Source organism: Rhamphochromis sp. 'chilingali' (assembly GCF_963969265.1).
Source record: "Rhamphochromis sp. 'chilingali' genome assembly, chromosome: 8".
Taxonomy (NCBI): Eukaryota; Metazoa; Chordata; class Actinopteri; order Cichliformes; family Cichlidae; genus Rhamphochromis; species Rhamphochromis sp. 'chilingali'.
In genome coordinates this window covers 3771644-3796723 of record NC_137935.1, presented here as the reverse complement: position 1 = coordinate 3796723, position 25080 = coordinate 3771644, and the positions used below count along the sequence as shown (strand labels likewise).

The following is a 25080-nucleotide window of genomic DNA, read 5'->3' as shown; positions in this document are numbered from 1 at the left end:
ATGTAAACATGTAGGACACTGCTGTGTGTGTGTGTGTTGTGTGTGCTGAATTTCTTGGCAGATTGATGCCTGTGTGTGACCTGCAGGCTCTCGTTGTTAGTCATGGGCTCGGTGGAGCACTCCGCTCTCAGTGTGTAACCTTGGGAGGAGCATACACACCCTTTGCAAGCTCCCACTCTACCAAATAAAGCCCTATACATTTAAATGCAGCAGCTCATCTATAATTCATATCAATACCATGTCATGTAAACAATCTATATCAAGGTCCTGCCTCTGATGCCCGGGGCACTGCTCGTTTCCATCTCGTGAGCAGTTTGTATTATGATAAAATCTATGCCTGTGTCTTTATGGAATCGTGCAGTGTTTCCCTGTCTGCTCTGCTGAGGCTGGGATTATCAGGGTGTGTCTTTGGAGCAAGACTGCAGGAGGTTTCCTCTCCTGCCGGAGGTGCTGCTCATAAAGCTGCCCTAGAGCCAGAGCGCCATCTGCTGGTCAAATAAACAAAGCGAAAGAGGCCGAGGTGTGGTCTGCAGAAGCTGGATTCGAAATGTGAAGTGAAAGATTAATAAGAGCTTTTGAGAGTTGTCCAGGTGTCCCCAGGCTGTGGTTCCCATTACGGAAGTCAGATCACCTCCAAGAGATCATAAGATTAATCTGATGGGCCAGAGGACCATCAGATTAATCTTATGAAGGATGAGAGAGAAAATCGAGGCTGTAATCAATTCAATTTTATTTATATAGCCACTTTTATCACATAATTCCTTTTGTGAAACACATTATAGTTCACATCCTCAGGCTTTGTCAGTGTTATGAAAGGATTCAAATCTGTTACTTTAAGGATTGTACTTCATATTATAGGATGTCTAATTTGAATCAGTGAAACCTTCACTTTATCTGTACCTTTAGTTCCTCAGAGGAAAAGTTACAATGTACCAAGCAATTTCTCAAGCAGAAAGCATCACTCCGTCGTTCTTTTAGATTACTCTGAATAAGATTTTGTGTATTTAAAAAAAGGTTTCTCTGCACTGAAAACTTGCAGTGAATAGTTTCTCTACTGAAGTGAGCTTTATTATTAAAAAGTCACACAAACTCTGATATTACTATTTGTCAGGTCAGGTCACCTTTGAATGTGGCTCAGATACATAAATTCAGATTGACATCTCGATGCCTTGACCTCGAGCAGAACAATCGCACAGAGCTTTCATGCTGTGTCGTCTTGATGTGGCACGGCTCAGCACTTCTTTCAGGATAAGATCCTTAAACAAAAATGGTGGACGGTGTCCTCACTGCTGCATATTTCCAGCATTTCCAGTCTAAGGTATGTTTGTGAAACTGGCACAAAGTCGCACAGGAAAGCACATCATCTCCTCCGGCTGCTAGGAAGCCGCGGGACCTTGTTAATCTCCCGTCGAAATACATTTAGCCTCAGTGATGACCTGAGACGGGCACTAATGCAGGATGGGAAATAAGTTTTACTTGACTGTTATGAAAGATGCTATTCCTCTGTTGTTTCCTGTTTATCTGTTGATTAGTTTATTAGGGGACAACAACTCGGGCAGCTGTTGCTGTGGAAACCAACGGGCCTCCTGTTAGACCTAATGAAGGACACGGCGGCTCCATTGATAACCACCGAGTCTGAGATGCCGAGACAGCGTTCACACGTATGACTGCTGAGATGAATAAAAATGAGATGACAAATTTATTGAAATTTACAAACAGCAAAAACATGAAGGTTGAAGTTACATCCATCCATCACACCTGTTTTTCCCTTTTTAAACTCACAATTACTTAGTAGAAAATGCTGTGAGTCGATGATGTGGTCTGAAAATACAACTTAACGAACAAATTACAAAAGTACATATACTTATGTATACATGTGTTAATATATACTGTCAGTATGTGTTGTAACAAAGTATGTACAAAGAAGAAGAGATGCAGGCTCGGGAAGTAAAAGACACATAAGATTAATGAAAAGAGAAAAAGGAAAGCAGTAACTGAATAAATTAAGGTTTCTTGGTGTTATTGGTCTGGAATCACGAGCAAAAGTCAGCCAAAAAGAATCAAAGCTGAACCCCTGGATGGCTCTGCAGGGTGTGAAACAGCAGAGGACACTGAGCTGCAAGTGGCTGAGAATGGATCAGATTACTGTAGTGGTTGTCTGGAGTGCCGATTGTATCTGAGCTGGAGGTTGCACATTAAAACCTCCCCCTGCTCCACCCCACAGCGATAGTGTCAGGAATTTGCGACCATGTAGGAACAAGTGGGCGACAGAACAGATCTTCCAACCCCAACGATGGCGCTTCTATGACTTAATCACTAAAACGAGCTGCCTTTTGATGTCAGCTGATTTGTCTCGTTGCTCTCGGTCGCTTTGACTCTGAAAGAGAACCAAAAAAATGGGAAAGAGAAATGAAGGGTAGGAAAATAAAGACAATAGAATCACATCAATGGAAACTATTTTTCAACTCTAGCCTGTTTTACCGAGCTCAGCAGAGTGACGGGTCCACTGGCAGCGTGTCTGGGGAGTCGGCTCCTCCATCACTACTGGAGGTCACTGCTATCTCTCCCAGACACATGTTAGTTCAATGCCCCATGTGCCTCTCTTTATCCTGTCTTTCTCTTCATCTCTGAATTAGCAGCTGCTCCTCAGTCCACTTGCCTCTGTCTGCCACCTGCCAGTTCTTATCTTTGCACTTCACCTTGCTGCTCTGCTTGTCCTCTTGCTGACTTCCACTTTTCATAGTTTCTGCAGTGATTCTTACTGCCCTTCCCGTCCCTGTTGTTGCCTTTGTGCAGAACCTAATTTCACCAGTGTGTCCTCCTGTTCATAAAGCAAGACTTTTAGGTCATCCAGACTCGAGGCCTGTTTCCTCGTATCCACTCTATATTCCTGCTCTTGCATCTCTTCAGGCACTGCTGCTTTCTAATGCTATACAATCTCTACAGTCACACTTCATTAACGCCGAGGCTGCCCACAGGTCTTTCTCACTGCTGTTCCTCAAATGAGATTACACTTGTGTCATTCAGTCTAACTATTATGGCTGAGTCATGCTCGAGTAAATATACAACAACAACCTCAACTAAGAATTATCAATTTTTGATTGATAATCAGTTGTTACCGACCTCCGCCTCTGGGGAACTACTTTCAATTCCAAGGAGACTGCACAGATCAGCTGGTGTGAGGCAACGTTTCTCCAAACAAGCCCAATCTGACTGACTGACTGCCGTCACTTTCATACAGATCGGTGAAGGTTTGCAAATGATAACAATGGATTGCATTTATATAGCGCTTTACAATTCCACTATTCATTCACACGCTGGTGGAGGCAGCTACAGTTGTAGCCACAGCTGCAGACTGACAGAAGCGAGGCTGCCATATCGCGCCATCGGCCCCTCACCAGTGGGCGGTAGGTGAAGTGTCTTGCCCAAGGACACAACGACCAAGACTGTCCGAGCCGGGGCTCGAACCGGCAACCTTGCGATCACAAGACGAACTGCCAACTCTCAGGTCAGGTCAGCTGACGTGTCACTGACGATGTCAGTCTAGACTTTAAATGGGATCCTTGTAGCTGCTCTAATCTTGTATTTTCAACATTATTTCTAAATAATATGGTACTTTGATAACTCTGCCAGTGAAATCTTGGAAAAATAAACTGAAGTTTTCAGTTTACACAAAATATATAAAATGATCTACAGGATGTTTGCAGATACAGTGAGAAAATGCTGCTGTTCTCTGTCATCCGTCCTTCACTGTATAATCGTGTTTTTCATGCTTGTCGGTGGAATCAGCAACATGATTTAAGATCTCCATATGAACCAGATGTTTTGTTTACATCAACAGAAATGACAGAAAAATCCAGGCAGAGAAAGACGGAATATCGAGCTTATGACCCTTACAAACTTATAATAAATCCCAGACTCGTGTTGCTATAACTAAGAAAAACACACACACTGGTCGAGCTGTCACTGCCGTCTGCGGTGGGCTGATTAGTGAATCGCTGTCACCACCGAGCTGTGACTGATAGCCCCCTGACAAATGGGCCTTTTCACCTTGACCACCGTTTGTTTTCGTTTTACGAAGGTACATAAACACTCAGACATCGTGGGTGTAATTTGTCTCGCTGCCAGCCCAAACTGCTCGGCTCCCCTTAGATCAACAGCCTGAAAAGGAGAGAAAAGACGCTTTTACCTCAGCCAGCAGACCAATGAGGAGGCTGGTTAACAGCCGTGTGAGAGAGAGAGACAGCTGTGAAAACTGAGACGAGAACAACTCTGCGTTATCCCACTGCTGCTGAAATATCACCAGGTATATTAGGTAGGTATATTCTGCTGCTTCTACTTTTACTTATCTAAATCCTGCTACCACTAACTGCTCAGTACCACTGAAACTGGAGTTATACTACTGTGATTATGCCACAGCATAGGCGTAGGCTGTTTCATGGATGGATTTGCTTTCCCAAAATAACTACAAGTTGCAGCTTCTTAGCAGTAATAAGAAGCTGCAAGAGGAAACAATCAGCAGAGGAAACAATGAAACTGAATTTAATAAGATGTAATTGTATCCTGTTTGTTCCTTTTCTAATGCGCAGCTCATATTCTGCCCACGCAGACATGTTTTCTTATTTTCATAGCTCTGATAATCTGTGTATTAGCTCGACATTCATCAACTCTCAGACCAACACGAGCTGCTTAGTTTCAGTTGGGGTGACTGAAGTAGACAAAAGAGACTGGAAATAAGAAAAAAGAGGAAATATTAAATTATAAAGCAACGATCAGAGCTGTAAACTAGCTGCCATCCAAACCATACAACTTAAAAAACACTTCCAAAACATTGTGCTAACCTGAAGACAAAAGGAAACATGGAGACATTCCCACTCTGTGACTGTGTTTCTAAACTATGGCACATGATGAGCATGAGCCGAAAACGATCACTTCATCAACCTGGCTGGAGAAACGTATCAAATGAGCTTCATGCAGCATGAGCGGGTTCGCACTGAGCAGCAGCTGGAGTGAGAACAGAGACTCTGCTCCCTGTCGTTGCATCTGTCCTTAATCAGGCCGATCGGTTCAACGGCTCCGAAGAATTGGTGCATTCACAGCGTGTGCTCTACTCTCTGCTAGACTGCACCGGCGAGCTCAACGTGTTATTTTGAAACAAGCTGAGCTGCTGTTTTATTGAACTGTGTCATGGTCTAAGTGAACTTTGATTATATTCTGTTTTTACGGGCAGCAGTGTGAAGGTTAGCGTCAGCTCGATGGAGGTTAAGCATGTGCAGTACGTCGTTAGGGCGCGTAGAGCTGCCGTTCCTATAGTCTACCAGCCTTTCCCTGAATTTCTTCTCTTCCCACTGTCATTATCTTAAAGGGAAAATCTGTTCAAGTTCAAATCTGTGGCAAACAAGAAACATGTAATGAGTAAAAAGGCCAGCTGTATTAGATATATTCAGATTTATCTTATTTTTTCACAGAGCACAGAAAGTTAAGCAAGGGTGATGCAAATCATTCCCAACAAGAGGTACAAGTTAGAAAAAATTAGAAATGATTAGCTTAACCACTGGGTTTATACTGCAGTCGCATACCTGACGGTAAGCCTCCTCAGAGAGCCAGGCACACCCTCAGCTCCTCTAACGTTAGGCTTCGGTCTCGATCGCTGTCGCAGTACTGGGCGAACTTCTTAGCACAGCGTCGTGGCTTCAGTCTGCGCCGCAGGAACTGACGGAGGGGTCGAGCCTCACGCTCACTGAGCCACCCGTCGGAGTCCACGTCCAGCTGACTAAAGTGCCACTGCAGCACCACCTCTGGCCTAGAAGACTCTGCAGCATCAGCGGAGGCATTATCCAGAGAGGAGGAAGATGATGAAGGAGCCACAGAGGGTGGAGGGTTTGAAGTGGGCGAAGGAGCACTGGAAGGATCTGTGTTTGAGTCTCTGATGGAAAGAAGCGGCACAAAAACCCAAGAGATGAGACACTTTGCTGGTGTAAAGGACGCCACCTCATTCAGGTTCTTTTTTCAAATCACTTTTCACAGAAAACACATTTAAAGAAATAGTTCTGTGTGACAAAATAGTGAAAAACTTAAATTTGAAAGTCACTCAAACCTTAAAATCACTGTTAGCATCACAGAGAGCACGGAATAAGAGAAGGAGCAGCCGACATCTTCACACATCTGTACTCAGATTTGACAGTGTGTCTCAATGTTTACACACTGATTGTATAAAACCCAGCAGCACTATTCACAACGCTCCAGCAGAACTCAATAAACATCCCATTTCACAAGGACAAGGGAGCCTGCTGACAAACAGAATCACCAGATGGATTTCTCAGTTCCCTTTAATCAGTTATAAAGCAAGCTGAGCAACTGAAGCTTCAAATTTATGTCAGACACAAACCGCAAACAAGTCTGGAATGAATGAAACGGCAAAGCCAAAGTTATCGTGAAGAAATATGCTGGAGCTGAAAATCTGTGCATGTTTGGTGCAGAATAATAAAGTGGGTGAAGGATGGGACACAGATGCATGAAAAGCATGAACCTGAAGAAGTGAGCCAACAACATGTTTGTAAACTGAGACTGAGGAGCAGATGGAAAGAATGAGGTAAGTGCTGATTGGCAAACGCAGGAAAACAGATGGGAATATTCCGTTCTGTTCTTCCTGCAGGTTATCAGGTGCTTGATCAAATCTGCACTGTTCACCGATGTGTGAAACTGGTTTTCATTTTCAATTCTGCGTACCATCTCAGCACTGCAACACACCGGAGGAATCGCTATCAGCTCCTGCTGTGCAACAGGTGGCACATTACACACCTGAGACGGAAGAATTTCTCTTGATTTAAAGCAGATCTACAGGTTTCACGTTGTACGAGCACGCAGGCACAGAGCGGACATAATGCAAATTTATGGTGCGAGTCTGAAGCCTGTTCCATTTCACAAAATCAAAACATATTTAAATAATACAAACACAGCCTGCTTAGTTCATAGGGGTCTTCTAAACGGATGTCTGCTTATTGAGAAATGATTTTTATCTGAGATAACTGTGCCATCTACTGTTTCCACCGTATATTTCCTAAATCAGTGCCTGCTTACTCCAATATACTTGCACATTAGTCAGTTTTCTCTCTACAGAGAGGTATATTGAAATTTCAGGCACTATGACAAACTTCCACATGTAGACACTTTGGGACTCTCAGAAACTCGACCTGCTACAGACATGTTGTTCATTTCTATTTAGAGATTCTGACATGAGAGTACGTGCAGATGATGAAAAAGTGAGTAAATAACAATTTCAGACACAGCCTGAGATGTTACTGTGAGTTTCACAGAAGATCATTAATCACTGCTGCACTCGTCACCCCCCTGCTGTCTACAGTATCCAGACTTACTGGTAGGGACTCTGACTCCCAGCATGCTGTGCTTCCACCTGCAGCGCTCTGACCAGACTCTGAAGGAACTTCTTCTTACGAGCTCCAGGACACCCTGTGAGATCAGAGTAAAGACTGTAACCTGAATGATATGAACATCATCGGCCTCCACATGACATCAGACACGTAACAAATGGCCTATATATAGTAAACAGGATGAGAAATTCACATCTGGGCAAACTGCTTTTCAGTTATTTTGGCTGAAAATGGAAAATGTGTGAGATGTTTACAGGATGCTTTAAATCTGTATATTTTTGTTTTTCCACCAATCAGAAACTTTCATATTTACCAGGCAGAGGTTTCTCCAGTGAGGCAGCCTCTGCCCTAGTGCAGTCCGGGATTTGATTCCTGTGAACACACACACACACACACACACACACACACACACACACACACACACACACACACACACACACACACGATCATCACATATAAAGTCAACCAAATTGGAAAATGTGAAAAAAATAACATCAAAAAGGACTTAATGTAAAAAACAGGGTTTGGGTGGAATCACTGATCACATTTTCATGGAACTACACATTAAAATAAAAACTCTATATGGCTCATCTCACTTCATGATTTATTTTTAGCTTTTTATTGTTTATTAATGCGACGAAGCCCCAGCTGAGTATTGTGAGCGCTGTCATCTCGGTCCTTTGAAACCAGACTGAAACCAGCAGCTGAGACTGTAAACTCCTGGTTTACTGAGGTCACAGAGGGACTGAGCAGTAGAATTTGAATTAATAAATGCAAAATATGACTGGCACTTCTTTTCATGTACACAAATCTGATGCTTTGATTTGTTTTGTGTGCTAAAGGGGGAAACAGCTGTTTGATTTAATTGGCTGACAGTGATTTCTATTTACAGAATTACAAGTCCAACCACATAAAGTGCTTAGACATTAGATAGAAAAATTTTAAAAAACGCATTAGGCCTAAGGGAGTTTATTCTCACATCAGTGAACCAAAACCATCACAAGAAAACATCCACCAGTTCGCTCCCAGGAGTTTGAAAGCAGCTGTGCAGCAACAACGCTGATAAAGCCCCTCGAGAACAGGAAAGTCCGACCATAATTTAATCTGATTTGCTCTGTGTCTTTCCTTTAAGGCAAATCCACCTAGGGAGCAGTGACAGTAATTGGTGTAAAATTATATGATTAACATGAAATGCTTCTGTGACTGCAAAACCAGTCAAATCTGACGACTGGAAGGGAGGACAGGGGATAAGAGGAGCGAAAAAAAAAGAAAAGACAGTAAAAGAGAAAGTTTTTAAAAGGAATAACAGTCAAGTTTCCAACACACTAATGAGCTAAATAACGAACAAACAGATTTCTTACCGTGCTGAGGTGCCTGGTCGTGGCCTCCCAGTGTCCACTCTGACACACCAGCAGTAACCTGTAGCAGTGTGGCACTGCACGGGGCTGTAACGCCCATCTGCAGTGCATTCTGGGATGAAACGCTCATCCTCCCGGGCTTGACGAGTCTGAGAGAGCAGAGACGCTCGCTCACGCTGACAAGTCTGAGGATTGTCTGCGCACACACACACACACACACTCTATATCAAAACAATTCTGTATATATATATGTCTCTGTGTCATATATGAGAATACATATACATGTATAAACATATACGACTCTTACCAGGAGGTCGTCTGAGTGAGCGGTTTCCTCGTGACTCAGAGTTCATCAGGATGGTCACCCAGAAAGGAGGCGCCGTCAGCTCTGAATGAGAATAAAAACAGCTTTCAAATAAGATTTCAGAGTATTTCCCTTTTTCTTAGAGGTCGTTCAGCTGAATATCTGCTACAATAACACAACGTGACATGAAAAAAAAATGCATCCAGTATACGTATGTGTTATATTTATATTATATTATATTTCAAGTACACTAGGAGGAACACAGAGCTTTTCCCTTTATCAAAACATCCCCACTGTTTAACACCCAGGACTGACCCAAATATATCTTAACGTAAACCGAAAGCGAATTTTTGGGCCACAAAAGGGAACAAGCTGCAAACAGCCACTGACAGGTCATCGGTGTACAAGTCGACATTTGCTTTCTGTATCCCACAAACACACACATCCACTGTGTTACTCTAAACTCATGAGGACTTATCTCTGTAGCTGCTCAGTGCTTTTTATCTTCACCATGTTGTTTGCTTCTGAGTGATATTATGTGGGGTTTGTTTAATTCTTTAAGACCTACCATAGAACCAAGTCCGCCAGAGCTTATATTATATTTTTACACGCTGTGGAGCCATTTTTGGGAGCATTTCAAGTTGATATACATCAATACAACCATTATAGCCCAAATTTAAATAATATGTATGCATTAAGTGCATAGTAATTACATAAATTGCAAAAAAGTGCAATAAACTACAAAAAAATTTAAAATCATTTTTGTTTTTTTAACATATTTCTAGTTAGAGAAATTTAAGAGGCTTATCCCTCAAAACTGTAAATACAAAACAGTTGCACAAAATAGTTTCCCACCACAGGAAATTTATTTTAAGTATCTTCATAGTTTTATTTTTGAAATACACCAATTTTTATATACTGCAGGAAAAACGAAAATAAATATTATAATGAAGATTTGCAAAAAAGCAGCATATGCATCAAAATAAACTATTTCCAGCAGTGCAATATGAGTCCTAAGCATCCCAGAAACGACACAGAAAGTCATAAAGTCAAACATAACTTTTAAAAACACCAGTACAGGCTCATGAGGCCCTGATAGTAAAAAACTACATTTCCGCAAAATGACGTCACTTCCGGTTTCGGGCAGGACATGGCGGACATGTGACAGTTCGCGCTGATGGCTTTAAAGGGTTAAAGACCTTTTTCTCAAGAACCAGTGCCATGTTACATATTATATATTATATTATGTTAAATCTGATGCTGTGAAAAAGCAATGAGCAGCACTGTCACATTGTAGTTGTTATTAAAAAAGGAAAAGTTTGGAAAGTTAAAAATGTTAAGGAGGGTTGAAACAGAAAAGACTTGACCCTGGAACCTCTGCTGTATCGTCAGTGTGTTATATGGTTTTGTTTGTTTAAGATGAAGATGAAAAATGAAACAAATTAAAACCCATACATGTAAAATGATAATCAATTAATTTTTTACATTTGTTAGAAGATTCAATATATACCCCAGTTCCTAAAAAAAGTAATTTTCTGAGTCCTGTATGTGATGTATGTTTCAAGTTTTTCCACTTTACAAAACATGAAAATTAGCTTTCTGTTCCTCACTTACAGCTAATCTTTAATTAAAACTGACGTGCTGGTATATAAAAGACATGTAGTGAGCTTCACAGTGGTTAATCATAGCAGCTATGTTCTGCCCACGTATGCATTAAACTATCTTTAGTAGAAGAGGTTTTTATTTTCTCACCTGCAGGTTTTCTAGGGTCCAGCGTAGGTCCAGGTCCAACGTCTCCATCTGAAATAAAAGAAAACAGAGTGAATGGAAGAAGAAGAAGATGGGGGGATAGTTTGGACAGATGGAGGAAAGCATGTGAAAAAGCAGAGAAAGGAAATTATGAAATCGGGTATGTTCCACCTTGAGATTTATACAGCGAAGATGTCCATAAATATTAGTTACAATCTAAAAACTTAAAACACAAACACAATACAATAAATACTTTAAATTTAACAAGAAACTTAGAGGAGGTGCTACATTTCTACATGACACTGCAGAGCAGCTCAACAAACCTTTACCAAAAATCCTCAGTTGCATCTGTAAGGGGACAAAACTTTTATAAACCCATAAAGGCTCACGAAAACTACACTTATGCTGCCAGTATAAGATTTTGCAGCAGCACGTAGTAGAGTTATGTATGCCAGACTGGACAAGAGCATAAACCTGATGGGGACTGCTGCTTTAGAAAATCTGAATGTCAGAGTAAATGACCTTTAAATTAGAGCAGACCAAACCTGGCAACCTTTTCTGACTTGGAGTGGAATATCTTGGAGACGTTATGGAGCATTAGGTTTGTTTTCCTCTTGGGTGAGTTTTTTGGTACTATTTTTATGTTTTATAATGTAAAGAAGTAAAAAAGGACCCAAAAAAGAATGAGAGTAGAGGGAAAAATCAGACAAAGAGGCATTTTTAGAGTCTTGGCATGTGAAGTGCTCTGTGAATTATTAAGTCCCTGCAGATGTGTCTGGCAGAGAAACAAGCAGCGTGTGATGCCAGGAAAAGGCAGAACGAAGGACAAATGAGAAACATACAGACACACATCTAACCTGTAGTGAATGAAACATATGAGTGTGTGCACACTGTGCTCCACAGTTATTTTAAAGCAAGGACAAAACTGCCTTTGTGCAATTTAAATAAAGCGTCTTCTTACCTTTGACTGGAGTTGCATCTGTATCGGTGATCTGAACGAGCTTGGTGAGGTGATCTGTTCAGAATAACAGGCACAGCTCAGAGTGGACAACAGACTAAAGTTCAACATTCGTTCTGAAGAATTAGAGGACTTCCACCTTTTCAGGCCTACACACAGCCTTGGCTGTTGTTTGCATGTATCCTCGAGTGCTGGTGTATCTGTATTTCTCTGACATCAACAGTGAAACTGAGCCATTGTTGTTACACTTGGAGCTGATAAATACCGAACAATCGCTACTTTTACTGAAATGCATGAAACCAGAAGACTTCACAACCAAGTCCACGCACAGACTGTTAGTGCTCTATTAGTGTAGACTATTTCCTGCTGTCTGATACATGTGAGAAACTGTCACTTATGTATGAAAAGAGCTTAAGAAAATTACTCCTTCATTCTCTGCTGCAGGTAGCAACATGTATGCTGGTAAAGTAGTCCATGCAAACAAAAATACTCGAGTTTCATTACAAAGTAAAGCAGTTTTAATAAAAGACATCAAAGAAAACCCTGAATACAGTAAATAAGGCAAATTAAATCAGTGCTTCCATACGTGACATGTGAGCTCACCAAAATACATCAAATACATGCATTAGAATAGCATTTTTTTAACATACATAAAAATGCTATTTTAAAGTCCTTCACAGTTAAGTTGTTTTGTTTTGGGGTTTTTGCCAACAATCTGTAATACTTTGAATAAAACATAACTGACCGGTGCAGTTGGGGATCACATGGAGGGCCGTGGTACCACTGACAGGTTTGCCATCAGGCGTGGAGCACCAGCAATATCCAGTCTGGTTGTGGCACTGTATGGGCATGAAGTGACCTTCGGGACCGCACGCAGGCACAAAAACTGCAGCTGCAGGACTACCACGGCTGCGGGCTCTGGCCTCAAGGCCCTGAGCTCGGGCCAGCTGGCATTTAGTCTGCAACGGATCTAAAACAGAGGAAATTAGTATCCATGTGTGCTGCTATAGATGGGAAGAGTGGAAATCATGAATCCTGATGACACAGATGTGCATACCGTTGCTCTGCCGACCAATAAAAAGTAGTCATTGTTAATTTAAGAAGAATGTTTCTATTGACTGAGTTGATTCACTTGGGAAGAACATTTTAAGCTGATTGAATGAAGGACAGGAGCACAGTGGTGTCCGTTTATTTATGCTCCCGGTTTAAGATTAAAACAGTCATTAAGAGCAGGCAGAGGTGGCAGGAAACTACAGCTGATTAATAACAGGCGTCTTTTTGTACTCGTGATATAAAGCAGCTCAAATTCAGATAGAAACATGAGAAAAGTTTATTTCAGTTCAGATTTTTTAAGCCAGTAAACTCACCACCAGAGCATCATGGGAAACATTAAGAACAGCTTGTGATGATGTCGCTGTAAAGCCCTGTACCTGCACAGTGTCCCCGTGGGACGTGGCGGAGCTGTGTGTTGATGCACTGTGCCCTCTGAAAGGCACACAGCGATTTATACAGCCTGCCATTGCTGCCACACACAGGTCTGTGGCGCCCCCTCTGGCAGTCCAGCACACAACCACGAGGCCACATGTTCTCTGTGATCAGGAAGGGCTGCAAACAGGAAACATTTAGAGTGTACGTTGATTGTCATGTCAGTTATAAACACACTATGAAGGGAAAAGACAGTAAAAAGAGGTTTTAAAGCTTCGACATGTCAGCCGTCTGTGAAGAGGTGGTGGTGGAATCCTGCTCACGGTTATAGTTTGTTCATATCCGTCTATGAGTTTTCAGTTTCTCTCTCCCGTGTCCTTGTATCTCATTTAAAAGTCTCTGTGCTTGGTGTTTTTCTGTCTTGTTACATCCTACTTTCTATTGATAGACTGTGTCTGGTGCATGTTTTAGCTTTACTTCTCTGTGTCATCTTATCCTGATTTAGTTCAGCTGTGTCCTCCAAGTGTGTCACCTCTCTCTGTGTATTTATAGTCGCTGTCTCCTTTTGGCAGATCGTCACGCTACAGCTGTGAAGGATAAAATGACCAGAACTTTGTCTGACTTGAAAGAGTGCTTAAAAGAAAACGAGTGAGAGAAAAGAGAATAAACGGCCTCACAAATGTGTCGGGAAAGGCCGTTACGGAGCGTGTCTTTCTCACACCTGCAGTTTTACCTGTAAACTGGCTCCAGCTTTGCAAACTGAGTGGATAAACTTTATTAATTGAGGGAGAATGGCAACTTTTATAGTTATTTATTCACCTTTCAGTCACTTTCATTTTAAACTGTGTAATTTTAAAACTGTATATTCTGTGTATTTATTATCTCAGTCTTATTGCCTGTTCTTATTGTTCTTATCTTTAACTGCTCTGTTGTATGTTAATTGCGCCTTGGGGATAAATAAAGTCTTTCTGATTCTTCCTGCACAGTCTCCATTTCTTCTAGGAGCTGTGATTGGCTCTGTGCCTCACGGGGAGACTTTAAGGTGCATTAAGTGATTTTTTTTTTTTTAAATTTTCAAGGTAAATATAATGAATGAAAAATGAGTCTGTGACAAGCAGCATAATATTTTGGAAGAACTCTCATTAAAAGCTCTAAGAAGGCAGTGGAAACATGGCCAAAAGCTATTTAGACTGCACACCACAGTTTCCTCTTTTCTGAGCCGTACAATTTATGCTAATCTTTCACAATTCACCAAACTGCTTCCAAAATAATTCTGACGTTTTTACACTGCCATGAAAATACAATTTACAGGACTAATACTGCTACTGCATTTTACTGGGCACCACTCAAACATACCAGAAGAGGTACATTTGAGACACTGGGGATCAGAAAGGCCCCAGAAGAAAAATTCTTGTGAATTTTGTTGTGCATGATCAGATATAACAGACAAGCCTTCAGAGCAAATTCTTCCAAAGATACTGAGAATTCACAACATGTAAACTTGTGACAAAGAGAGAGGAAAAGGGAGGAGAAGAGGCATTGATTCATGGAGAATCTGGTGAGTGCGATGACCTAAATTACTCCCACATGAGCCTGAAAGCCCACTCTCAAGTCACAATCACACACATCTCTATTTAAATACACACAGATTCCTCACACCGCCTCGCAGACTCACCGAAAACTCCCCAAACATACAAGGTGGTGCACACTCAGCTTACGCCTATACAATACATACAGAGTTGGCTGCTAACTCCACCCTCTCGCTCTTCATCAGAGCCTCTTTGTCAGCTGGCCTCCCCTCTCTCCTCACACACACTCTGAGACACACGGGTAAATTTGCTATGGTGTGTCAAACATTGCTGACATAATTTAGTGGTGAATGAGGCCTCTGTGCCTTAATGCCAGGACATTAATTAATGTATTGACTGTAGAGATTAATGTGAACAAATCAAGATACACAAACAGAGCGAACAAATAAAGCTTTGCTGCTGCTCTCTCCTCAGACACAAGAGCAAACACGACCAATTAAGTTATTTTAGTGAGCAAACATGTCAATCATTTGCTGGTTTTATGCAGACTGTTATGACGTGGCTTTGCAAATGTAATAATTTAGGTATTAGGGGTCCACACTTCGTTGGTGTTGCTTCAGTTCATTGAGATTTGTGGGGCATTTGTTCACGCACGTTATGCTGTGACGTGTTTAGGCCAGCCACCAATTCCACATGTTGATATGATCCTTGGACATTTACCCACAATGTACTTTGTGATGTTTGCATTGTCCCTGAGTAATTCAACAGCCGGTGACTCAGAAATGAAGGTAAAAAATTGAAAAATTGAACGCTACGAACTCAATCAGCTGATTCAGAAGAGGTCAGAGTGAGTCGTGGATTTTACACGGAGGACAAAAGGAAGAATGAGAGGAATGCATCCTGGAAGAGAAAGAGGCAATTAAGAAAAAATAATAAATGAATAAAACACTGCCAAGGGAATAAATGATGAATAAAAAATATGTTTTTAGTTATGAAAGGAATAAAAAAATTTATTTGAGGACAGAGAAAAAATAAAAACTTATTAGTGAAAAAGCAGCCTAGAGGAGGTGCAAGAGGATTGAAGGGTGGAGCAGGAGTCTAGCTGGTAGACTGGCTTTCCTGTCTGTCAGGCACAACTACACCAACGACTCCTCAGTGTTAAAATGATTCGCATCAATGTATCTGGCCTTGTAAACTCGAGCCTGAGTGTGTGCGAGCAGCAGAGAAAGTGAGAACAAGCTGCCACTGTCTCCTCCTGCCTCGCACCTTCCAGATTCCTCAGAGTGGCGGCTGTAGGAAAACAGAAAAACTCATCTCCTGAGCTTTGCCGTGTGATGTTTGGCGTGAGAGAGCAGCTGATGCTGACGAAAGGCCTGTTAACACCCCGAGCTGGGATTTAGCGTCAGAACAAACTGCCTGTGTCGTGGGGAATCACTCGCTTAGCTTTTTTTTTTTAAAGTCTGAATTTCATTTATGCAGCAGGTCATTAAAGGGCAAACACACACAGATGAATGATGATGACATGTTTACATCTCAGGTGCAGATGTGTATGCACAAACATCACCTTGTTTTCTTCATGCATTCCCTGAGAAGAAGCATACCATCACACTGCTACACATACATATGGTGCGACTGGAGGAGACCAGCTCTTTTGTATATTTCAAACCATACATCCAGTTTCTGCTGTTTATCAGGTGAGACACCTTCTCCCCTGTCACCTCCTCTAGCTCTTCTCGCTGGACACTGAGCCAGTTTAGAGATGTAATCCCTCCAGCGTGTCGTGGGTCCATCCTGGGATTTCCTCCCAACTAGAGTTGCCTGAAAAATCTCCCCAGGCATCCAGGAGGCACGCCCAAACCACCTCAACTGGCTGCTTTCAGTGAGGAGGAATAGTTGCCTAAAGCAACTACCAGTGAGAGCAGAGGACATGAATGACTGACTCTGGTGGGGGAATTAAAGCAATCAGACACCGGAATATCCACACGCCTCTGAATTTGTAGCACCAGCCAAATTCTCATTCGCTATTTTACAGTTTCCAGACTCACAGCTGCACGGGGAGATGAGACTAACATCACCGTCCAGCTTCGTATCATTTATTGGCTTTAAATGCCCTACACAGCTTTCTCATACAATCTGGTCCACGAAAAGTTAACATAAACTGGTTTAGCTTTTATTATGTTTAGTCAAGCAACATACTACATTTTCATTACAGTTCTGCAAGTAGGACGCCCTGCAGACTTTAATAAAACTGATTCCAAAATGGAGAATTTTCTTCTTGCACATACTCTCGTTCAGTGATCGTGTAGGACATCTCGTTAAGAAGTAAAAGACCTTTGACCGTTTAGTTTATGTACGAATTTCCTTTGATGTCTTTGTGAATTTTTGGATCTGGTTATGGCCCTAATACTGTAAAATCCAAACACATTATCTCAACATAGAGATCTTATTTATAAAGATATTATGTCCCTCGTAAAAAGCACTAATACAAAAAAAAACAAAAAAAAAAACAGAAGGAGGTACGGGACAGCTGGACTCCCACAGGAGATGTTGTGGGTCAAGTTCAGCATCTTCCAGCCTGAGCTGCAGGGACATCACTTCTTGTCATCATTCATCATTCACCAACTACAACTACAGCCTCTGTCAGGATTTTACAGCATGCCAGGGGCTCACTCAGAGGCCAGGCTGCTGTCAAACACTGTCAGGGTTTTTATGGTACAGTCTTCTATCCAGTCCAGCAGGAAACAGCGAGCAGAAAGAAGACAGAAGCTTTACAAATGCAGAGATATTTTTTAAAACTCTATTATGACGATGCATTCAGGCAACAGTGGGAAACCTAAAACAATATACAATGTTAAAAGTTATTTTATTGATGCTATTATTAACAATGTAGTTTTAATTCTTTATAACTGGAAGAGACATTTTTGATTTCTTGAGACATCACAACCCCAATTCCTTTTTTTTTTTCTTCTTTTGCCTGTCCCATTTGGCTCTTTTGCATCAGAATTATTGTCTAAAGGCGAAGAAAGATGCCCAACGGATTTACTTTACCACATGGACCATCCCAGCCTTGCCATAATGGTCTATTTGATTCACCTTTTATTGTTTATTTTATTTTCACTTGCTAAATACGGGACAGACTTGACTGGGGAAAAGAAAGAGGGAAAGAAAAACAGCAGAGAAGAGGAACGGGGATAAAGGGCAAAAAACAAAACAACAAAATAAGCAGACAAAAAATAAATATATCAATCACCTGGATCACCTGTTGAGAAAGAAAAAAGAGAAAACAAGCAGAAGAAAAAAAAAAAGAGCAACATAATAAACAACATCACAATGATATATGGGAATATGACAGTAAATACTAAATATTAAACATTATTGTGCAGCACATAAGATCAACAGAACACAGTGTGCTTTGAGGTAGGAGCCAAAAAGGGTGTAGTTTGTGGGTGTGATCACCCGTGTGTACACCTGTGAGCATGAACGCGCTTGTTTTTAAAAGGTTCCTTCATGTAATGATCTGCTAGAGGGTGTGGGGGGGCCACAGCCCCGTCCTCCAGGACATGAAGCAGGTATGGAGGAGATCAAAACTCCAGACATCCAGAGGCCCCCAGAACACAAGAGACCAAGGAAGACCAACAGAGGGGCAGCCGCGCCACTGTCCCAGAAAGAGCTGAGGAGAGTCCCAGATGAGGGCTCACTCAGCAGCCGGGGAGCAGAAGCCAGGGGGGGGGGGTTGCAGTGACGTGCTCGTGAGCCCCAGGCTGAGACGTCGAGGGCACCCCACCCCCGAAGGGGCCCAAGCGAGCCCCAGGCTCCAGGCCCCGACAAGCAGCCACCAGGAGTGAGCCGGTGTGCACCTGGACGCCCACCCCTGGACACAAAGAACCACCAACGCACCGATGTCTGAGGGCGTCTGCCACTGGAAGGGGGAGTGGTGGGGGGAGATAGGACTCCAAACCTTGGAGGGCCTAAGATGTCCCCAGAGAGGTGGCGTCTGATACCCAACCTGACATATAGACACAGACATACAGGCACACACAGATACAAACATCCATTCCCACCCTCATGCTCTCATATACACTTACTCCACACTCAACCAACGTGGAGACAGACACAAAGAGACGCTGTACACACGATCACACTCCCCAAGCGTACTCTAAGCCCCGGGTAGGTACCCTTGCCCCTGAAGGGGCAAACTGCACCCAGACCCAGGTGGTGTTACCCTTTTCCCTGGTGTGGAGAGAAGCAGACCGCCCCGACTCCGCAGCAGCAGGGAGGCCCCACATTCCAGACCCCAATCGGACGGCCAACTCCTCCTCCCAGCCCCCCCGCTCCAACAGGCTGCAGAGAACGGGGGTGTGTGAAGACTCCAAACCTCCCTCCGCCTGCTCATATGTAGTGTTGATGCATGTGTGTTCTAAGGTGCATTTAAACCCCAGGAGGGCATGGAGCTACCTGCCAGAGAGCAGCAGGTAAGCACATGGTCCCTCCTGCTAGCCCTCAATGTCTACGTGTATTTAAAATTGAGAGGTGGGCAACCACGCCAGGGGTGGGGTGTACACCCTGATGGTCTTTTGGATTCCGTGTAGCGTGCCCACCCCCAAGATCCTATATGTATGTGTAATGAGAGTGTGAGTAATGTGAATGTCTAAGTTGTGGGATAAAATTGAGGCACAAGAAGCCAGAAGGGGACAGAGGGGGGGTAGCCTCCCCTGCACCCTGGTGACACACCTTTACCCCAAGGCCCTGCATGTGTGGGTGATTGTGGTGCAGCAGGAAGAGGGAGGCAGCTGGAGATGGGGAGGGAGGGAAGGAAGGGAGGGGCAAGTGACACCCCCATACTCCGCAACCCACCAGGGAAAGGGGGCCCAGGCCCATCCGGACCGGGGCCCAGTTCAGCAGCGCTGCCCGGCCCCAGAGCCCGGGACAGCCCACCCGACCCCACCACATAGAAAACTGCACCCACCCCGTCATTCACTCATCTTCCAGACTACACAAGACAATAGACGCCCAGGCTGAGATCTTCCTCCACCTCTCCTGTATCTCCCCCCTCCTGCAGAGAGAGTTCCTGAAGAGAGGAAAGCTTCTGCAAGATGTAACAGCCTCCCCCACCAGTTGAAGAGCCCCCCATGTGGCTCGATGCACTGGCAGCACCCTGTGCCAGGGCTGGGGCCCCATACACCCACCCGCCCACAACCCCGGCAACACACCAACCAGGACCCAAGCCCCCCAATTCCAAAAAAAGTTTGGACGCTTTGTAAAATGTAAATGTAATGATCTGCAAATCTCATAAACATGACTAAAAATAAAAAGCATATCAAATGTTTAAACTGAGACATTTTATAACTAATTAGGTTAATTATGACCCCATCAGTAAAATTAGTGGTTATAAAAAGAGCATCACAGAGAGGCAGGGTTTCTCAGACGTAAACATGGACAGAGATTGACCAGTCGACAAAAAACACATCTAAAAATTGAGGAACAATTTCAAAACATTGCTTCCCAATGTAAAACTATGAAGGCTTGAATGTTTATCATCTGCAGTGCACCTCTCCATCCACACATGCAGGGTAGCGCTCTGCCGTGCAAAGAAGCCGTACGTGCACATGATCCAGAAACACTGCTGGACCAAAGCTCATTTCAAATGGACTCAGGCAAAGTGGAAAACTGTTCAGAATAATCAAACAGGTTTTTGTTTTCTTTTGAAACATGGACACCGTGTCCTCTGGCCCAAAGAGAAGAGGGATCATGTGGCTCGTTATCAGTGCTCGGTTTAAAAGGCGTGCATGGAATTGGCAGTTTGCACATCTGGAAAGAGGCCATCAGTGCCAATCTGTTTTTTATTTCACTCCTGAAAACGAAGCCGTTTGTTGTTTTTAATCTCTCTCTGCACTTCTTCTCTATCTCCACTTTCAACCAGTTGAAATAGAAAAGTGCTTCTCACTGGAGATCTCCTGAGGTTCTCTCTCCAATACTGGTGTATTAAATGACTGGTGTGTGAGTCTATATAAGTAAAACTGAATTGTACTGAGCTGAAAAGGAATACCAGTAGTCAGAAACATTGAAATGGTATTTTCAGGTAAACTTCCAGCTGGCCTCTTGCATTATTTCTTTATTCCAAATAGTAGTTTTTAAGAACGTAACACTGTTGCTCTGTTTTTTACCCCCCCATGTTAGCACTGAAGTATTTCTATTCAGAGTGCCTCTGGCAGTGTGCAGTGACTTTAGTCAGCGTGCCATATTTCATGTTCTATAATATTTATACACGCACTCACAGTGTATAGCTGATATTTGTCTAGCACACTGTAAAATATATGGCAGGATTACTGGGGCTGTCTTTCATTCTCTCTCTCTCACACACACACCTGTCTATCTCCCATGAGTAGCAGCTTAAATATTTGCCTGGCAGCGCAGCGCAGTGTGTGTGTGTGTGTGTGTGTGTGTGTGTGTGTGTGTGTGTGTGTGTTGTGGTCCTGCTGGCTGGTCCTACCCTCCTGCTCTCCAGGGAGCTCTCACAAACCCTGGACAACTACTAAATCAACCCGATTAATGAATGTCTTTGTGCTGAATATAAACATCGTGTGGGCCAGAATAAAGAGAATAATACAAACGCTCCTCTGAGGCCGTGTCACGACTGCTCGCTTTGACTAAAGTGATTATGAAGATGATAAAACCAGACAGTTTAGACCCACTGTGGCATTGCTGTTAGTGGCCAGTCCCTGAACAGTAATACTCAATTACACAGATAAAACACTTTTTAACATTTAGCAGCTGCAAGATTTTTTTTCTTACCCACACTAAAAGCGCTGTTGCCGCTGCAGCTCCGTTTGTGTTTTTTTAACTTGGTCCTCCTGGAAGATTTAAGCTTGGGTAGAATTTTGGTGTAAAGGGGTCGACTTTGGTTTACTTTTCTTTGAGAAAACTAACCTTTACACTTTAGAGGAATGATACTCTTTCACAAAAGCAGCTAATTTGTGAGTATACATGCAGATATTTTCTGTTAAAGTCCAACAAATCAAACTAAATCTTACGGTTGTTGGTATCTGCATGAAACATACAAATGTGAATAAAACTCAAGGCTAGTAGTTCAAAAGCAATAAAACTAAAGTCTTTAATACTATTGTTCCACCCAAGACCTGCAATTTTCCAAGAAGCTCGCCAACAACTTTTATGGAATATAGTCAATCCTCTTTCATATCAAATGTAATGGCCTATTAAATGCCTCATAAATGCACGTTTTTAAAAATGGCTTGTACCTATTACCTTGATAAACTTTTAACTTTAAAGGTTTTTAGGCCAGAGTCCGGGTTAGATACTGAGTAACTACCGGTACCTTACAAACATATCTGAAATAATGACTGTTTTTCCACCTGATGAATTAATTTCACAGACCTTTCACAAAAGGAACAAACATGAACAAGAATCATCCAAAAAAGAGAAAACATCCAGTGATGCACTTTTTTGAAGACAGACGTTTGAGGAGAATGATCAGAGCGATCTGAGCTGATAGGAAGCTCAGATCAACAGTAACTCAAAGTCACCCAGTCGTTACAATCAAGGTGTGCAGAAGAGCAGCTCTGAAGACTCAGTACATCGGACCTTAAAGCAGCAGACGTCACTCCTGCCAGCTAAGAACAGAAAACTCTCCAGAAGAACAGAAGACTGGAAAATGTCATCTGATCTGTTGGGTCTCAATTTCTACTGCAACATTCAGATGGTAGGGTCAACAATAAACAAAAGGAAAGCTGCTTCATATCAATAGTTCAGGCTGGTGGCAAAGGTGTAATGGTGTGGGGGATGTTTTCACGGCACACTTCAGGGTCCTTAGTGCTACCTGAGTGTTGCTGCTGACCATTTCCATCCATTTACGACCAGATAAAATCTTCTGACAGCTACTTAAGGATAACACACCATGCCATAAAACACAGGTTTCTTGAACATGACAACAAGCTCACTGTGCCATGTCAATATGGACCAAACCCAGTACTAGCCTGGTGTAGCTAATAAAGTGTGCATCATGGACATGATCTGCTGTCCTGCCCTCCTTCAAGGTTACTTTATTTATACCCGTAGGCAAATTTTCTTGATATATGATAGCATTTGGCAGCCCTTCACTAACACACACACCTATTTAAACCTGATAGACACATATTTGGTAAGTATAAAAGATAAAAGAAACTTTTTCTTTAATTTAAAAAGAAAAATTCACCCCGTAGAAGATGGGAACCATTATTCAGAATTGATAAAGCCATCTGTCGTACCCGTTTAGAGTACAGGGAGGCTAAACAGGGCTGTGACTCGCCTATCAGACGACTGGAGCATCTCACTATCCGATTCAGGTCTGACCGAACCATGCCACCAAGCAAAAAGATAAAGCAGACTGAATATAAGAACGATAAAAGAAAATTCAAATTGTTCAGTCAGTGTGAAAATGATCGAGTTTCCTGAGGCTGTAAAGGCGCGGCGACCTTTTTGCAGACCGATTTGCAATTCTCATGAAAATTGAGTATGTCATTGATTATGATTGAAAGATATTTATATGACTGCACTTGATCTGTTTTCTGTCCTTTGCATTCACCTGTGAAGAGCAGATAATTCTGTCTAATATAAGGTTACTTTGTGAGTCTTGTAAGGTGGAAGTGATCTGCTTAAATGTGCATCAATTATAAATTTATACATTTTCCTCTTTAGATCCTATTTAAAATCTGCGGGATCTGACTGTATCATAACATCACATGAAATCCTGCTGTGCGGCTAGTTTTGTTCACTTTTCATCTTTAACGTGTGTTGTTTATGTGATACAACTCACTTTGGTAGCTCTTAGACAGACATAACGTTACTGCAGTTTTGGTTAATTTTTCTCAAAAATACTCAAAATAAAAAATACTCTCAAAAAATACACCTTTAGATTTTGTTTCTGTTTACGGGAAACTGTTTTTGTCCAAATGTGTAAAAGTTTAACAAAGTTAAGTAAACTAACCCACTTATTCTAAACTAGGTTACAGTTACTAGTTTGAGGATCGAAGACAAGACAGACACGAATGTAAAGGAAAGTCTAAGCAGAACAGAACAACACATTATTATAACTGTGGTCAGGTCCATTAGTCCAGTAACGCATTAACCGCTGTGTCCAATCAGGAACGTTAGAGTGACCCGTGAACGCGCTTCGATAAAGCGAAACCTTATTTTTCCAGACATGTTTGCGCCTGCACCGCTGCTGTTACAGAACTGCCAGAGAAATGAGAGTTCGGGTCTTACCGCCGTCTTGTCGGTCTGAACCGACTCCGAGAGCAAGAAGAGGAGCAGCGCGCGGCAGGTGAAGGTGAGCGCGAGCATCATTGCTGCCACGGAGGAGCACACGCGGAGCGGCCGCGCGCCGCTGGCTCTCTGGTGTGCAGAGGTTTCAGAGCTGAGGCCGGCCACAGTTTGAGCGCGCTGGCGTGATCGAGGAGGAAGAGAAGAGGCACGTCGGGACTCAGGAGCCGCTCCTTCCGACCTGCTCACGTCCTCATGCTGCTGCGAAGTGGTCGCGAGCTCCTCCGCGGAGTGTGGCTCAGCACGCGCACATGAGACCCTCTGCTTCCCAAAGTGTACTGCCCATTTCCGCTCTCCTCGTGCCAAAAACGCTAACGCAATCCAAAGGGTGAAGCACAAAGCTCTCAAATTTACACGCTTGTAAATCCAGTCCAGTCTCTCTCACAACACCTGGAGCCACTTCTGAAAGCTCAAGAAAGCAATTTAGACTCAAATAAACAAAAGAAAAATGTGTTTATTTTTACAACTGCATGAACATCTGTGTGCACGAAGGAGAGACAAAGTAAAGGAAAAACCCAAAGCCCCCTCTAAAGTTAAGGGGTCTGGGGTATTTTCAGCATTTAAAATGAATAAATTAAAATTAAATTAGATTAAAAGATTTTATTAGAAACTTTTGTGATATGTATGATTCTCAAGCTCCCGTGTAGCCCTGTGCCCTCATACAGATGTATTATTGAAATGGTAGAGTGGTCTACAAAGCGGTGAAAGAAAGATTTCTTCCCAAGTTAACTTACAATCCTGTATATCCTCCTGGTACAAAAGATTTAGCATCAATATATATGCTTAAAGTATTGAAAGGTGTCGCCCCGTTTCCCCTCCGCACACGCCCGTGTTTCAGTGCACTGATTGGGACAAATATGGAGATGCTGCGTGAATGCGTTTATTTAAAATAAACAAGTAGCTTGTGATCGGTACTACTTTAAATTAAGTGATTTTATTACTTTTTTTTACTTGATCAGATTTTCATCTTTTGGAGGCAGTAAAAAAATTTGCACTTCTAACATCAAGTATAAAGATAGTTATGAATTTGAAATTGGAGGAATTCACTAAA

The 25080-nt window shown here is 42.5% G+C and overlaps 1 protein-coding gene across 2 annotated transcripts; it reads right to left on the bottom strand.

Moving 5' to 3' along the window:
* Positions 1 to 833: 833 nt before the first annotated feature.
* Positions 834 to 24384, bottom strand: LOC308401288 (SPARC-related modular calcium-binding protein 1-like). 2 transcript variants are annotated; one of them, XR_013972515.1, is made up of 12 exons: positions 23973 to 24384; positions 13191 to 13365; positions 12506 to 12730; positions 11764 to 11817; positions 10806 to 10853; positions 9057 to 9137; positions 8753 to 8945; positions 7705 to 7763; positions 7377 to 7470; positions 5580 to 5926; positions 2482 to 5388; positions 834 to 2377 (listed from the first exon to the last, which is right to left on the bottom strand). XR_013972515.1 is itself a non-coding variant. In XM_080889444.1 (11 exons), the coding sequence occupies exons 1-10, from the start codon at positions 24051 to 24053 to the stop codon at positions 5596 to 5598; spliced, it is 1341 nt and encodes a 446-aa protein (XP_080745570.1). In that variant the 5' UTR covers positions 24054 to 24382; the 3' UTR covers positions 848 to 2377; positions 5580 to 5595. The 2 variants fall into 2 exon arrangements, 1 of the variants encoding a protein (XP_080745570.1); XM_080889444.1 differs by lacking the exon at positions 2482 to 5388 and having other exon boundaries at positions 848 to 2377; positions 23973 to 24382.
* Between the last annotated feature and the right edge of the window lie 696 nt (positions 24385 to 25080).